This window comes from Drosophila suzukii, chromosome 2L (assembly GCF_043229965.1).
Source record: "Drosophila suzukii chromosome 2L, CBGP_Dsuzu_IsoJpt1.0, whole genome shotgun sequence".
Lineage (NCBI taxonomy): Eukaryota > Metazoa > Arthropoda > Insecta > Diptera > Drosophilidae > Drosophila > Drosophila suzukii.
Window position 1 is genome coordinate 55,384 of NC_092080.1, and position 17,312 is coordinate 72,695.

The window sequence follows — 17,312 nt, forward strand, 5'->3', positions numbered from 1 at the left end:
ATACTTACCGAATAGTCGCACTGGAACGGCTGGAATGAATTAATGCGAGATGTTGGTGTGGGGTCTCTGACCCATTGCAGCGCCTGCCAGTTGGTTATAATCCACACGTCCTGCATGGCATTGATGGCGTCCAGGAATTTAATGAATCCTTCCTTGTGATGGGGCTGGGTAAACCACGCAGCGTGATAAAACAGACCGAAAGGTGCTCTGAAAATATAAATATTCTTAGAGCTTAAGCGAAAATAATGCGCTCCATAACCGTTTCAGTAGAGAACATATATCTAAATACATCTGCAGAAACGCTTCTTTCTACTTAAGCTTGATATGCACAAATTGTACCTGTTCGTGGCGTAATTCCGTTTAAAGCTCTTAGGGTTTGGAGAGTTACATACTTTTCAACGAATACACATACTCTCTTACGCTACTGGTAGCGGGTATACGAATTTGCGTTTAATTGTTTAATTTGTAAAGATAAATATTTTTCTATTTTGGAATGTACCTGTTCGTGGTGTAATGACGTTCAAAATTTTTCATAATCATCTTGGTTACTCCATCTGCATCGCTCGGGTTCGAACATGCATCGCCCATCGAGCAGCGGCCTCCGTTTAGATCCTGCCACATGACCATAGGTACTTGCCATACCCCGGGGTAAGAGCGGGTTGGGCAGGGCGGAATCATACAGTCGTGGAATATCTTGTAATCCAGGGTGTAGGGCCAGGAAGGTGGTCGGTTCTCGTAGACAGGCATGGAGGAGTCGTAGGTGAAGTTTGAGTCGTATAGCATTTTGTACATTTTGTTACCGCCGACCGAGAGGAAAGGTGCGCGCATGCCTCGTACATCAGATAGCTTGACACCGCCGTAAGCAGCAAGGATCTCCCGCTGCCCGGCAATTTCACGAGTCCATTTTTTCTGCGAGAACTGCTCGCCAAAGCTGTGGCTGTAGATTAATGAGTTTGTGATTATTGCATACAGATGAGGGTATTTCTTTGTTAGTACAGCGGTGGAGTTTTTAAAAGTTTTGAGTTGGTATATCGGTGCATTGTGATTGATTTTACTAACAACATAACTACTGTGAATCTGTGCTGCTTCTATTTGTTTTCATCGCTGTGTATATCTGTGTCGGGTTCAATAATCGAGCTTCATCTACTTACGAAACTGTATGCGAGGCCATTTCATGTCCATCGGCGTAAAGATTCTGAACCTGACTGTAGTCAGTCCATTCGTGGGAGACGTAAAAAGTGGCTGTTATTGGGCAGCCGTTGGGATTGACGCGACCTTTTTCGAAGAGGTCCGTGTACAACTGCTTGTTTAGGTCATTCACCGAATCATCAAAAGTCAATAGAACGATCTGAGGTATGCTTTCAACGGGTAGATCGCCTAGCAATGCGGATGGAATGTGGATGAATATATGTAGAGGAAAAAGTTGAGGGGCTTAGAAAGTTTAACCATTTTAAATAAAAGCGAGCAAGAAACCGATGCAAACAATGAACGAGGAGCGCTTTGGGAGAATGTGACCTTGTCGTCAACTTACGAAACGGTGTGAGATGCCATTTCATGTCCTTGTGAATACAGATCTTGTACCATTCCGTAGTCCGTCCACTCGTGCGATAGATAGAAGGTTCCGCGCAATGGACAACCATTGGGATTTTTTCTCGACTCATTACTAAAGAGTTCCTCGTAAAGATCAATATTTATTGTACTGACGGCATCGTCAAACGTCATAAGTACAATTTGCGGGGTCTCCGAGGCGCTCAAGCCGCCTACACATTTGTTAACGTTAAAGTTATTATTTTATTTTATGCGCAATTGTCGATCAAAGTTTCCTGCATTATACATAGTCGGGATCTACTTAATTATACCTGCACTTACCAGGTATATCCTTGCCTCCGCAATAACAATCTGGTAACAGGCATACGTCCTTCCGGCACTTGGCTGCCGTTTTATCGGGCGTGGGCTGTGGGTATATTGGGTCGGGGCGAGTCGGTGGGTACCGGTATATATCGACAAACTCTTGGGCCTTTGACACGATCGTGCCCGATGGCTTGAGTGTGGGTCGTGTTCGTCTTTACAAAATTAAAACGATTTAAACTCACAACGGAACTTAGCATATGTTAAATTATATTTGCTTACGGTGGGTGAGTTCCACGATTCGGCGTAGAAAGTACGTCTCGATCCTGATTGGCGTACATCGCATTTCCCCGGTTTCTATTGTTGTTTCTAAATGGAATTTTGTGAAATATTGCTTTAGCAAAATATGGCATAAGAAGAATCGAGCTGCCCTATTCCAATACAATTTCAGTGCTACACAAATATACGAGGGATACATATGAATGCAAGATTAGTTGTTCTATACACATTGAGTGATATTGGTTAATGCCCATTACGAGATATTCCCATTATCATATCTTAAACCAAACATACCTCCACCGATGGAGCAGACATAATTTTACCGTCCAATTTTTTGTAAATATTTTTAAGCGAGAACCAAAAAGTTGTAATGCATACTTATGTGTCACGTGTTGGGTTTTGAAGGTAAGAAAAGGCTGAGAATAGACAAATATGTTTAATTTAGGTAAGGGCCGCAGAAGTGGGAGAAAATGCACAATATGAAGTGCACATACTTTTATGAAGTCATGATTCAAATAAGAGAAGTCCGAAAACTCAACAGTACGAACCTATGTTTCCCTTACTTTTTACTACTAAAGGCTTTAACTACATTGAGGCTTAACTAATTTCTTGCTGTCAGGGAAAAACACAGCATTTACTAAATTTATGCTTGGTAAAATGTGCGAAAAATTTTTTGTTTACATTGTGTTTGTTTAGTTTTTAAAGTTTTCTTTGCTTTTAATTATTTTGGTGCACGATTTTTAAATTAAAATGGTTTAACCTATCTGTTTAATATCTTTAACTTCTTAGTTCTCACATCTGCGTAATATTATACCATTTCGGATTTTCAGCCAATTGATTTGACAGTACAATAACTATAATTGGTAATGAAGACAATTTTAAGGGAATTTATTTTTACAGGCCACCACCGGTACTTATACATGGATATCCAGTGATCGGTTAACGAAATTGCCAAAATTAAACCTTCTACAATTTGTATACCAAATTTTTTGCAACATTTTACCCAGCAGCTACAATTTAGTAAGTTCTTATGTATCTTCGTATTATGTCACCGAGAGGATTCAGTGAAATTGAACATAACTTTGACATAGAAGAACGTAAAATCGAAAATTGTATAAGAGGCATTGGTTCTTTAGCATACAATACTGTGGGCACTAGGAAGCCAACAATCAACGCCAACCATATGGAAGTGTCTATAAATACGTAGATTAGAGGTGGGTGAATGTGGGTGGTAATGAGAGACTAGAGAAAGCTTGAGAACAGTACAGTAGAATACAGTACAGTGTTGAGTGGGGGGCTATAGTTGGTTGGTTGTGTTCAAGAACAAAATTACGGTGATTCTAATAGAGGAATAATAAAGAGAGCGATAAGGAGAGTAGAGTGATGGCTGGGATCGACTGAACTTAGAAGCAATCTGAATGGGTATCTATACCTTAAAGGAATCTCGTTGCATTTGGCGTTTAGTGTGCTGTCGGAGCACTTCACAGAGGCTGAAGCTGCTGCGCCTTTATGGTTGCTGCTTATTTGGTGGTTTTTATTGTTGGGGGCGAAGCCGAATTGGAGCTTTTGGGCTTTACCCGCTGACACTGGTGGCTGATAGGTTGAGGTGCTAGGGCCTAGGGCAGCGGCAGCAATCGACGACTTTATGACATTGTTAACCCTCGAAGCGCGCGCAGTGTGCGGTGCAAATGGAGAGGGTGTTGCTGTAGCGGTGGAAATGTTGGGGGCGGGGGTCGGGTAAACAGGTGGGTCTTTCGGCGTTCTAGTGGTACTAACGTCGGGGGTGCTCTGGGTGGCTCTTGCAGTTAGAGCGGAATCGGTGCTTAAGACTTTTAAAGTGGAGGGAAAGGAGTATGCTTTGGATTGGTTTGCTTCTTGACGCACTGACGAGGTAACGGTTGCTGTGGTGGATCGGAGTGCAGATGGCGGGATAATCGGCGTAGTGGTAGGACGCAGCGTAGTCGTGCTAGTTTGTAAAGTGCTCGTTGCAGGTCGATCAGTGACCATGTAAAGTTGCTTGATCTCATCGACTGCGGCCTTTATCTCGGGCAATGAATACTCGTCAACAAATTGGGAGGTGCCGCTCTCATCGCTGTTGCTGGTACTATCACTGCCCGCAAGGAACTGCCTCAGCTGATCAAGGACGTTGGCGGATCGGAACTTCTGTGCTGGCCCGTTAGCTGATGCTATGTACCCAGCGTTCTGAAGACTCTCTGCCAAAGTGCGTTCCGCCGTTTGCTGGCGGTATTTGTTAGAGTAAAGAAACTTGACAGTTGGACGGTCTGTAATCGCCACCACATGTTCGGTGGAGCTGAAGGCTATCGCAGTCCCACCCTGCTCTAAGCTGTTTTGCTGCCTGGCCTCCAACGGCTGGCTGATCAAAGCCTCGGCCCGTGGCTCGTCTGCAACGCTGGCTTCATTCTCGATAGACTTGTGTTTTAGGGACTTGCTCAAAGCACTGTGGGAGCTATAAGCGGAATCCTTGGCCTGCAAAGCAGCTTTGTAGGCTTCATACTTTTCGTGCGGCTTAGCTGTTGGCTCCCCAAAGGAAGTCCGCTGATTACTAATCACTCGAACGCGTTGAGGCTTGCGTTTCGGAAACTGGCTGGTCTCAAAGCCGGCGGGTAACCTAAACTTGGGTGCATACGTCGTGGGCTCGTCTACGCTGTCCCCGACATTGTTTAGAGTGGCCGCCGTATAGCGAGAGCGGCCACGGGGACGCATTGGGGACTGTGATACGCGGATGGGCGAAGAAGCGATCACGGCTGAAACGGTCGTAGGAGCAGCAGTAGTAGTCATTTCCGGCGGAAGTGGTTCAGTGCTAGTAGAAGTTGTTGTTGCCATAGTGGTGGTTCGCAGCATACTCGGCGCTGGTCGCTGAGGACTAAATGTGCTGAGTATTGCGTCGCTAACGCTAAAGTTACGTGCGTTTCCTGTCGCCATTGTGGCCAAAACATCTTGACTGGTGTTTCTAATAGCTGTGGTCATGAAAAGATTTTTTGCCGGCTTTGAAGTAGTATGGAGGAAGGGCGGGAAAGCAGGTGCATTTGTGTAGCGCGGCCTAGCTGTTGTCCGCAGTTGGTGGTACTGGTGCTGGCGATCTTCCTGGAGCAAGTTCTCTAGACTTTTGTACGGAGAGACAAAACGCGTTGCCGGGTTAGCAGTAACGCGATTTAGGGTATCTTTGAAGTAATTGGCTCGGGCCGTGTAAGTTTGTCCCGGTACAACATAGCGTTCGGTGCTGGGAGGGCCCAGAGCCCTTGGTGTTGTAGTAGTCCTAATGGTACTGCTCGAATGAACGTTATCATTTGAGGTGGTAGGAGGTGATGTGCTTGTAGTGGTACTAGTGGTGGTTGTGCTAGAACTTGTGGTGGTTGGCCTGTAATATGCCTGTTGAATGGTGGGTCTTCCGTTACGCCAAATGCGAAGAGGTGGGGCGTATGTTGTGGGTATGATGTCCACATATTCCTGAGATGAGTCGACCGGTGTTGTTGGGCTCTTTGCTGTTGTGGTGGACGGCTGACTCTTTTTCTCCGCAAAAATTGGCTCAGACACATTACTTTCGCTTTCATTCTGTTCCACACGCAAACTAAAACCATGTGATCCACTTTGAAGGCTGTGTTTTATTGGCTTACTGGGTCGCGTTGTACTTGCGCTTTCCATTCCTTCCGGCTGTGGTCGCACTTCACCATTTGCCGGAACTTTGAAACTCTCAGGCGCCACGTCGGAAGTGATGTAGGTCTGAATACGTTTACGCTGCAGTTCTGGTTCCTTTGAGCTTGACTCGAATGAATAATCTCTTTCTCGATAGGGAAAATCCCTTCCCACAAATTTATTTGGCACAGCATTCAGGAGGTTCCCACGCGGACTGGTACCATAAGCGGCGGCATTAATAAAGTCCAGGAATTTGGCCGAGGTGCTGGTTTCGAAAGAGCGACTCCTTGGCGGTTCAGCCGTCTGAACATGAACGTTCTGACTCTCATCAAAGACAGTCTCAACGTGATCCTCAACTAGGGGCCATTGCGTGGACGAAGGCTCGGGGACTGGGGAAAATGTTTGGGCGGGAACTTGGTCAGGGACTGGTTCCGGAATTGTGGGTTGGTGATCAAAGCTTGTCAGGTTTTTAACTTGACGAAAGCCAGTAGTATTGCCTTTGGTCTGGCTGTTTGAGACAAAGTGTACCAGTGACTTGGCCAGATTTTGAAGTTTCGATTTAAGGAAGGGATTTGAACTATAGGTCGTGGGATTCGGGGGAGGTATGGAGCTGGGCGTGGTGGTGGGTGGGGTACTGGAAGCTTGTGTAGTTGTCTTTGATTTGTTGGGAACATGTTGTTTATAAGGCTTAATTGCATGCGCTTTCGAGCTGTTGAAGAGACGTGTATTTGAATAAGTAATCTCATTAAAGTTAGTAACTTATTGCTATGTGTATAAAGGACCCTATTTGCCTAGCCTTTTGGTTCTCAGATTTTGAAATTCTTTTTAGTTTGTAGTTATCTTTTTCGATTGGGGTGCCAACTGAGACAGCTGCATTTTCCGAATAGATACATGCTCATGCGTACTTATATTTCGGGACACCTAACGGTTATCTTATGAGTAGTCATGCAATGGATATGAGTACTTAATCCCATTTCAGGAAAACAGAAAGACAGAAAATAGCATACATATGTGTTCAAACAGTCAGCAGAGTTACAGTTCGTTGGCGGTGACGCTGTAGATATCAATTAGCTTGTCTAAAAAACTGCCTAACTATACTTGTGGAGTGTAACTGTGTGTTCTGTATAATGTGAGCCAAATTTTCAAGCTGCATGTGGTATGCGAGAATGAGAGCTTACAAACTATGCAAATAATATTAAAGCCAGCTAATGACTGAGTTGCAATTGCTTTAGATGGCGGCTGGCAGTGAGGCTCTACTTCAGACGCTGTTTCAAGCGCGCAATGGCTAGTGAAAATACCTTGCTAGTTTTGTTGTTGTTGTCGATGGGAATGGTGTCGTGGTTGTAGTTGATGTTGTTGTTGTTGTTGTGGACTTTGTGACCTCAAGAATTTTTGTGTTGGTGATGGAACTCTTGGACGGGTTCCTGCTTAGTGCCGAAGTTGATTTTGTGTTCTGGGTTCGTGTTGGTGGCGCCATTGTGCTCTTGCTGGTAGGACCCACAACATTGGCGATCAGATCATAGTCATCCGTGTAGGTGCGTGCAGTGGACTTGGCTCGAGTCAGTGTGCGCTCGCTCAGGTCGTAGTCCTCTGCCGACCCGAAAGCATACTCTGCGGAACTGGAGTAGCTGTAGTCGGCTGGCCCATGTTCCGGGGCGTTGGGGGTGGTCACAGTGTCATAATAGGTGAGAACATCCGGACGGGTGGCGGGCGTCGTCGGGGATAGGGTTGTCGAAGGACTGGGTCGAGTATCCAGCCTTTGTATGGCCACCTGTTCCGCCCTGATAGATAAATGTATTGTGGTTGGGTGTATACGTATTGGGTTGGCAGTTGTCTTAATTTTGATGCAGTGTGTGGCTGTTTTGTGATTGTGAAGTTTTACACTAGGCAGGGATCTAACTAGTTTTGTGGGACGAGATCTAAAAGGGACTCCTCTGTGCAGATGGCCTAAAATGCTCTGCGAGGCTGACTGTTTCTGTGTGGGTGAGGTTTTCGGGTATGGTTTCCTTTGATATGCTTCCAACTTGAGGAGTGACTCGGTGTTTAGCTTTGTGATTAATATTACTTACCTCTGCGGTGAACGTGTGGGCTGATCGTACAAATTTTCCTGTTCGATCTGAAAAGACAGTCCAATTTACATTTTTAGCTAACAACTTGAAAGTAACAAACATTTTTGGTTAGTATGAAAGGGTCATATAAGCGGCAATATGACATTATATATGGTTAAATGTTACCTGCGCATTAATGTCCTCATCGTAGTCTGAGGAGTAGGCCAAAGTCTGCTGGTTGCTGTAAGATGACTTCTGTGGGGGTGTCGGTGTAGCCGAGAGCTCTAAGGGGCGGTAGGTTGAGTGCGGCTGCTGTTGGCGCACTGTTGGTTGGTACTGGGGGACAGATGGCTGCTGCTGGTCCTGTTGCTGCTGCTGTTGGTATTCTATATCCCTATACAAATCGATATCGTCGTCGTAAACAGAATAATAGGATGAGTCATAGGGATGTGGTGAGGCTTGTGGCTGCAGCTGATGTTGTTGTTGCGGTGTCGCTTGTTGAAATGGTGTTGGCTGTAGTTGTTGTTGTTGCTGCTGCTGTTGCTGCTGCGGTGGTTGGTAGCCGCCCCCATGATTAAATATGGATGCATTGTAGTAGTTACGATTGGGTTCTAACTGTGGCGATGGAGCTTGTGGCGTGGGCTGTACAAATACATTAGCGGGTGGCGGCGCCCCTAGCGATGACGGGGAGGATGACTCAACTCTGTACAGGTTGTTCGTTTGGTTGTTGAAGATGATTTGGGTGTGAGAGTAGTAGTGGTGTCGTGTAAGTGGCGAAGATTATTTACATTGGCAAAAATTCACAGCAATTAAATGGGTTGTATATGGAGAGACAATGGTGATGTTCGTAAACAGGAGAGAAAAATGTAAAACAAGATCAAAAACAATTCAATTTAATTAAACATTATAATGAGTACCAAAGATGGGCAGATAGCAAAGATATGGAAGGGATTAGCACAAGAAAAAAGCAGGGATTAGCGTTAGTGTTACAGCTAAAGTTATAGTACCCCGTCCAGAACTTTTGTTTAGTCAACTGTACAGCAATGGTAAGTTCGATTCGTGGGATCGCTTAGTAGTGGGCCTAAACGTAGACGTATAAACAGTTTAAACGCGGACGAGCGAGGAGTATATGGTTTATGTACATAGAACCCTTGTTTTCTTGTATTCATTATTGTCTTGTGTATCTGTGTAGCGGCACAATGTAAATCATCTATCAGGGATTTTTCCCGGCTCATATAGCTACCTGTGTCGTTCTTCGCCTGAGCCCACATGTATGGAATTTAGTTGCAGGCCGCCCAGGTTACTCTGCTTGCTAGAGCCTAAGATTTCGGGTTCATTCTCGGTAAGGTTCTTTACATCCTTTTGTCCCTGGACCGGTGACATCGTCATCCACTTCTGTTGTCCTCGCTTATGCGGCCGCACTGTGTAACGCACTCGAGTCGTTGTCGGCGCCGTACTGGAGGGGATTGGCCTCGGATTGGAAGACGGACGCATGCTGCGTGGAGTCGTGGTTACCTTGGTACTGATTTGTGGGGTGCTGGTTTCGGGAAGATGAGGCAACCGCTGCTTCAGCTCTTGGAAAATATCGCTGGGAAAGCTAATAAAGGAAGGCACGCCGGCCTCGGCACCTGGTTGGTTTAGCTGCGAGAAGTTAGGAAACGGACGGCGTGTAGTCGTAGCCTCCAGGAATCCTGTCTGGAAGTTTGGTCTCGCTTTTCCTGGAGACTCGGTGAAGGGTGCCGCTGTAGGCAGTTCGGGGCGGGGAGGGGCCATGGTCTCGGACATGGGCATATAAGGAGGCATTTGAGACGGAGGCAGTATGTCCTCATCCTCTTCGTAATCTTCGTCATAATAGTCGACGGTTTCGAGAGTCGTGGTGGTCGGCACTCGCAGAGTGCTTGGGGAAGTGCTGGAGGCGGGAATTTGGCTAGAGGTCTGCTTGTTGAGTTGGTTCTGTATGCCCTTGATGAAATTTTCGTACCCCTTCAGAGCCCTCGTTGTGGTTGGTGTGGTAGGCGTAGGCACTGTCAACTTGGCTCTGAAGCGAGTTTTGGACGCCAAAGAACTTGGCGTGGTCGGAGTCTGGGTGGTCGAGGTTGTGGTGCTAGCTGAACTTGTACTTCCTGGTACAGGACGTCGAGGCACCAGCGTATTGCGCAAGGTGCTATTTCTATTTCCGTCGCTACTGACTTGCTTGAAGTATTTTATCAACGGATTTACGGCCGGGTTGACACTAGACAGATCGCTGGCCTTAAGGTTAGCCATAAACTCATGGATATTGAACTGAAAGTTGGTCAGCTTCGACTTGCTATTGGGAAGATCGCCCTGCGGCGCCTCTGTGGTGCTGATTGACTTGGTGAAGGTCTGGTAGGATTCTGGCATAGTGCTGTTGGTGGCGTAACTAATTCCTACGGGAAGGTGCGAGAAGTCACGAAACGGAACCTGCTGCAGACTATTGGGTCTGTTGTACGCCAGATTTGGGGGTGATACTACATTAATGCTCTGAGTCACCTGCAGCGGCGTAACGGGAGGCCTAACTTTGAAGGCAGCGAGCCCGAGCTGGCTAGGCTTGGCGGTGCTAAGGACACCCTTCATCTTCTGGTTGGCTACGATGTTATACTGAAAGTAGTTGCTCTCCGTCGTGCTACGCTGTCCATCATCAGAACCAATGCTGTAGTGGGAGACCAACTTGCCGGGATAGTTAACAGTGTAGGGGGCCTGGTCCGGTTTCTGGTTGTTATAGAATCCGCCCATGGTGCTGTACTGACCATTTGGAGTAACCTGTTGTGCGGGCCTTGACGGATCAACTGAGGAATAGTGGGCGGTGCTGGCTGTGGGCACGGAAGTGGCTCCTGAAACGGAGGCCGGGCTTACCGGCTGATTGTCCAGATGGAAGTAGGCAAAGTTTTCCGCCTGCAGATTCTTGCGCCGCTCTTTTAGCTCCTTCAGCTGTTGTATAAGGTAGGGGAGAAGGTCACCCGCGTTTGAGTGCTGCTGCTGGATATTGTGGGGCCGCGGACTGCTTGGGCCTGTGCCGGCCGCACCGTAGTAGCTGCCAGAAATTGGCCGAAAATCGTCCTCCAGCGGCGGCGGAGGCAACGACAGATTGTAGCCAGTGTACACCACTTTAGGCTTTTGCTGGGGGTGTGGACCAGCGGGAGCAACTTGCTGTTGCTGGTGCAGGTAGGATTGGTAGCCAGGAGTTAACTGATTGTAATTGTGGTTGCCGTATAACGGTTGTGTATTGGCAGGGTTGGGAGGCGAGAGATACGGATTGTAAGTTCCAAAGCTGTATCCTGTTTGCTGCGAGTACTGTGGGGGATGGGGTGCGTCGATAGCACGGTAATTTTGTCCCGGCCATTTGGAAGAGGTATGTGAAATGGGTCGCAATTGACGGGGTCGTCTCTTTGACTCCCCCGTGGCTACATCATCCTCGCCTTCCCCTTCGTCCAACAACTCCCCGTCTTCATTAGCAATCTGCTCGTAGTCGAACTCCATGGCGGTTTCGCCTTTAGGTTGACTGATCTTTGAAGAGTATTTACGTAGCTTAACAGCCGGAGCGGCCTCTTCGAAGCGTTCTTTTGAATTGTTTGAGCTATTTGAGATTTCACTACTATCTGGAAGTGCGCTAGTGGTATCGGGATCCATCACTTCGCTCGAACTATTAGAGTCGTTAAAATTACCTATTCCTGCAGGCTTTGTGAGCGCAATTTCCGTGAGTTGCACGGTAAGATCGCGACGTTTGCGTCGCCTACCTCCATCGAGTCGGTTATGGGACAGTTCGTTTTTGTCGTCGTCCAAGCTTTCGCTGTTCGTGTACAGTTTTTTATGAGGTCGAAGGGTAGATATGTCGGTGTCGGTTGGAGCAAGATAAAAGGATAGTGCAGTATGCGTTGTATGAGAGAAAAGAGCATGTAATACGATGAGTTGCATAGAATTTTGAAATGATTTAGCATCAGTAAAGTAGTGGCATCAATTAAAAAGCGTCGATAGATGATAACTGAGCTACTTGAAGAGGTGATGACAGCTTACCTGTAGGCCGTTCCAAAAGCGTACGATGCGATTTTGCCAGATTGAGGAATGGCATTGATACTGGCCTGGTGAATAATACCATCGCGGTCGCGCTGCACTTGACTGACGGTACTAGGTTGGCCGCGGTACACTCTCTGCTGACGATCGGACTCCTCTTCTTCTACAGGCGGCAAAGTCTCTTGCGCTTCGGCATACAGCTAAATGAAAGATGATATTTTTGGATATTTGCTTTGTTCGAAAGAGCCATGGACTGGGGTAAAATTAGTCTTGTATTCGACTGTTTGCTGCAAAAATTGAGCTTACTATTTATATGGCTGATTGATACGACCCTGTATGAATATATATATATATATATTCTTGATCAGAAGATATCGATAGAAGCTCGGATGATCAATTATTTCAATTGTACGTTCCTAAGTCAAGTTTGAAGTCTGTCCCAAACTTACCTTCGCAATGTCCTCCTGGGACTCGATCAGTGGTTTTGGTTGACCCCGCGACGTGATCACCGGGTTGGGTGGCACTCGCAGCTCCGGTGGCGGAGGAGGTATGTGTTGCACCTGCGCCTGGATGACCTGTGGCGGAGAGCGGTGGTACTGTGGGGCCACAGTGGGCGCCTTCTGAGTGCCGCCAGGGCTGCTGAAAGCGGCTCCAAAGCGCACTCTACTGGGAACATGCTGCGCCTGGGTGTGCGTTTGGCTCTGGCCCTGGCTACGTGCGGGACCGCGCTCCGATGAAGTGTCCACCAACTCGCAGCCCACGTTCCGGGGCCAATCGCAGGTCTGCAGCTCGTGCGAGTACATGAGGCCGCCAGTGCAGCTCTCGAGCAGCGCTCCTCCGAAGACGCACACGTAGTATTGGGTGCAGTCCGAGGGGTGCGGGTAGTATCCGAACTCCTCGGGGCAGTCGAAGCTAATGCCATTGGAGCTTGTGGGCTTGACGTTCGTGCCAAAGCTACGGGAACTGGTGACGCGTGAGGCTCGTTTGCTCTGTGCCTCTGTGGATCCTGGAAAGAAAAACGGTATACGGATATTTCTGTTAGCTAGTGACAGCATCAGCAGATTGGTAGTGTGGGATAATACAAATTTAGTTTATTTTGGGAATAGTTACAGAATGTTACTTAAAACTTTAATGAACGAATTGTTTCTTGATGTAACGTATATGTATGTCTTTAAAACCGACTTCTTCGGGGAACCACGCACTGGACGACTTCTTCACTTTACGACTTGCTGCACTCTCCCTCTTGGTAGCGTCGCTATTTCCTACTCCATGCTTTCTAAGAAAGACTCGATGTTCTTTTATGGACTCGATATTCTTTAGTGTACTCGATTAATAATAATAACAAAATAATAAACGGACTGTAGGAGTTCAAAATAAGGAACAGGGCCTAAACCGTTGATGTCGCTGTTACTCTTACGCTGCAAGGGTTATACACTAATACTAAATTCCCCAGTCCTACAGTAGCTTGTAACATTTTTAATGTTGCGATGATAGCGAACTGATATTAGGACAACTTAACAACAGATTTTTAATCTGTTTCTTACGAAACTTCACTAACCCACTCGTAAACAGCCGATAGGAATGAACGATAGGTGGCGTTTTTTGTTATCTGAGTAACGGGAATCTGATAGTCGAGGCCATCGACTATAGCGTTTGCTGTTGTTAAAGATACAAATTTTAAATACTTTTTTTTATTCCGATGTCAATACCTATCGTAAAGCCGAAAATTGTTAGGATCGGACCACTAGTTATGACAGTATCTAGCAGAACATCGTCAATGATGTCATAGCCATTAGTTTAAAGTAAAATGTGTAAAATGCAAACATTTAAGTAGGTAACAATGAAAACTTCACTTTTTCTTTGCTCTACTGAAGGTATATTTATTTATAAGTTGATTAACTGAGTAGTGGGTATCTGATAGTCGAGGCACTCGACTACAGCTCTATCTCTTGCTTATCACTATGGTCAAGTTTTAGTACTGTCGGAGCGGATCATTAAAAGTTTATTCCCCTCAAACTGTTAAACACAAACGATCTCCAGTTGATGGCAATATTTGTGGCTTCTCGGCACTCGATACGATAATTGAGAAACACAGGCCATGAATCCGATAAAAGAACGGTACATGTGATTGTATAATATAAAAATAAAATATATTACAGTAAATTTAAGGTCGTTATTGCAATCTGCATCACCAGCATCCAAAGCCAAAAGCGTAAGGACCGAAGCCTTTGTATATTTACAACCCGATTTACAGTGAGTCAGCCATAAAATTGTGACAATTTGTTGGCCAAAAAGTTTTAATTATAAATCGTGCCGTTATAAGCTCAGGTTATGCTTCAGATAAGTAACTGCACCCAAAGTGCGCTGCTCAAGACAGAATGAATTTGGCTTCGTCATCGTGAGCAAAGGCCAACTAAAAATAAAACAGATTACGTCGAACAATTGGCTTAATTTGAATTCAATTTCTTACAATCAAAATAATTGCACTTTTAATGCTGCAAATAAAGAAGGCTATTTTTGTCAAAATCTCTTTGTTTTATTACTTGACGACAAGTAAGACCCGTACGATATTGCATAATAGAACAAACCAGTTAAGTTAAGTGAACTTTACCGCACTGGTACGATTTTATATAGTATACGTATTTTGAATTGGTATCTTTTTTTTCCAAGTTGGTGTTTCATACTTTTGGCCGAAATTACTCGTTTTTCTAATAAGCCTTTCACCTCGAGCTCTTTAACACAATGAAAATATTTAGAACGAGTAAAACACAGTATTTAGCCTATGTATAATCCTGTTATTCCGTTCACATTAACAATATTCCAGTAAATATATACAACGCAAAAATAACGCTCGATTGTGCCCAGGCATTATAATAATTGGGCGTAGATGAATTGCTAATTCGTAGCGCATGGTCAATTGCCTCCCACTGGGATCGAGTAGTAGCAAAATAAAAGAGAAAGGAACTAGATTTAAGCTCAAGCCCCAAGTTAATGCCGTGTATGGAATTCCAAGATGGAATGGCAAGTAGGAGACAGAATATTAAGATTCATCCAATACGCATAATAGTGTCAAGGCTCCGGGAGGGCATCTAGTTCGCATGGAACGGCGATGGCACGCTCCACATCTTGTGCAATTTACGCGCAAAAACGTCGAGTTTCGGAGACTCCGCCGGTAGCCCATGGCGAACATTCGCGACAGTGTGCTTCATTGACCGAGTCAAGCGACTGATATACGGCGGAGGCGCACAATGAAAGCCAATCACGTGCCAATGGCAATTGACCATGCAAGAGCCTAGACCTGCCATCAGCTTGGATGACATTTGTATTAGGCAGCCCACACTTGGCAGGCCCGTTGCTGATTGTTTGCTGTTGGCCTGGTCGTTGCTTGTTATTGCGTTTGTGTCGCTGCCGCTGCCAGTGCTATGCAATCGGACTTTCTGCTCCACTAAACAACACGGCTATGTAAGCTCTGACGGTACAAGCGCCGACAACGCTTCGGCTGATGCCGGAGCTAAAGCTTAAGTTAAAATCGACGCAAGGACTGAGGCTTGACTTGGCTTTACTGCTCTGTTGTTATGCAACGCGCAGTAATTCGACCATAAGTCTGATTGGTTTTGTTTGGCGGTTGTTGTTTGCTTTGGTTTGTTTCTCACTACTCGACTCGTTGGCCTATGATAGTGTAAATAACAATACTTTGTTTAAAATCTAGGAATGCACTTGTGCTTGATATCCATGCCTCGAGCTGAAGCGGAATCTTGGTCGATGACACTTTGCCCCTTACGATACCGCAAGCAAAACAATAAAAAGTCTTATAATTCCGATCCGCTGTGCAGCTTGGCCTTTTCGTGTGGTGTGCTCAAAGTGCACTCGACCAACAACTTCTCAGCTATTAAACTTGGTTTGATGAGCAACTTGACTTTCATGTCAGTCGGAAGCGGCAATAAAACATGGCACTCACGGCACTTTGCCAAACTGCCGGCTGCGGTAAACATTGTAAGCAAATAAGCATCGGACTTAAACAACTCGCTTAAGATCAGCGTGAGGCATTTTATTATCATTTTATTTGAATGTTGCGGCTTGAGAGATGTTGAGCATTAAAAATCAATAAAAGTGTCGTATCTCTAAACTTTGAATATTTATAGGTAATTTATAGGTGGTGTGAGGCGATGCTAGGCTTCGTTTCAAGCCCAGAAAAAAAACCATGTGTCACACGGTTGTTTGCATTGATTAAGCGTTTCCGTGCGCAAGGCGTTAATTTATGTAAAGCACCATTTGTTTAATGTCTTACTGAGCAGTTGCCTCCACTTTTAAAGATGGGTGATGATACACAGGGTGCGTCTACGATGTATCACTGCTACTGGTCCCAAAAGCAGTTAAGCCGTAAGTTGGCTTGGCTAGGCGGCATTTCAACACTGCCTCCGACTTATTTGAGGCCATAAAATTGGCAACCGCCAATAGCATGGCCAAATTTAGACAAATGGCGCGATCCATTGCACTAATTGCCACCTCGTTTGGCAGCGTCGGATGCAGCCTCGAGATCTGATTTATGTCGACCATAATGAGCTATTTGACCACATGGTAGTAGGTAAAAAGGGGTTGTTAGGACAAACATAATGGGGTCTTAATATTACGTAACTTAACATGAACGTCTCCTTCTAATAGGTTTGGAATACCCAAAAGAGTACCTTTTCTTTTTGCCAAACTGGCAAGTTGCTGGATTATTTCCCTATTTTAAGCCAGCATGAAAGTTGTCTAACTCGAAAACTGTCTTCTTCTATGCACAATTAAAAAGTCGCTGCCTGACTACCTCAATTGATAGCTCAATTTCTTTTTCGCGTGTTTCGCGTTTGAACTTTTAATTAAACTTAGCTGGCCAACAGAGAGCACCCGGCCAGTTTGTTGCCTAAGTCATTCGATTCGCTGGGTGCGGTCCACAATTAAACGCACGCTCAGCTCACCCGCAAGACGGAAATATTAATCATTGACTGCCCGGCGGACCGGTGGGCTTTCATTTGTTTCATTTTCAATCGACTGCACAAATCAATGGAAGGGGCGTAACGCTAGGCAGCGATGGCAAAGGCGACCGACCCAATTGTTTGTTGCATTCCGACATTTCTCCCACTACGAAACGTAGCCGAGCTGACCACAAACACAAGCATTCGCTTTGCATGCATACGCACAGGAAGCAGTTTGCACACAGCAGCAGAGAATTCACTATCGATTTCAAACGGGCTTTTCCTTTCTAATGGAAAAGCCTCCGCTGCACTTCCTGCCAGTAGACTGTGGGGGACTCACAGAGACTACAGAAATGTGCACATGAACCGATTTACCGAGTTTGTTTTAACTTGGGCTCAGGCAAATGTTAGGCTGGTTAAGCGTTGGGTACCTTGCTTACATTCTTATTGCACTACATAAATATATAAGTAGTGAGCCATTAGGTTACGTGTTCACGAT

At 45.7% G+C, this 17,312-nt stretch overlaps 1 protein-coding gene across 13 annotated transcripts in view; it reads right to left on the bottom strand.

Annotated features, from left to right (window-relative positions):
* Cda5 (Chitin deacetylase-like 5) overlaps positions 1–17,312 on the bottom strand; it is a 35,577-nt gene that overhangs the window by 1,456 nt on the left and 16,809 nt on the right. For 2 of the 13 annotated variants that reach the window (XM_065863190.2, XM_036813384.3), the window contains exons 3-13: positions 12,308–12,864; positions 11,862–12,058; positions 9,073–11,637; positions 8,016–8,223; positions 7,851–7,897; positions 3,560–6,490; positions 2,131–2,217; positions 1,870–2,063; positions 1,532–1,760; positions 500–937; positions 9–207 (exon numbers count right to left, since the gene is read on the bottom strand). In XM_065863190.2, coding sequence (XP_065719262.2) covers positions 9–207; positions 500–937; positions 1,532–1,760; positions 1,870–2,063; positions 2,131–2,217; positions 3,560–6,490; positions 7,851–7,897; positions 8,016–8,223; positions 9,073–11,637; positions 11,862–12,058; positions 12,308–12,864 — 7,652 coding nt within the window. Of the gene's footprint in view, positions 1–8; positions 208–499; positions 938–1,151; positions 1,378–1,531; positions 1,761–1,869; positions 2,064–2,130; positions 2,218–3,559; positions 6,491–7,079; positions 7,563–7,850; positions 7,898–8,015; positions 8,533–9,072; positions 11,638–11,861; positions 12,059–12,307; positions 12,865–17,312 lie in introns of all 13 variants that reach the window. The other 11 variants (XM_065863183.2, XM_017068080.4, XM_017068077.4 and 8 more) reach the window with 11 other exon arrangements.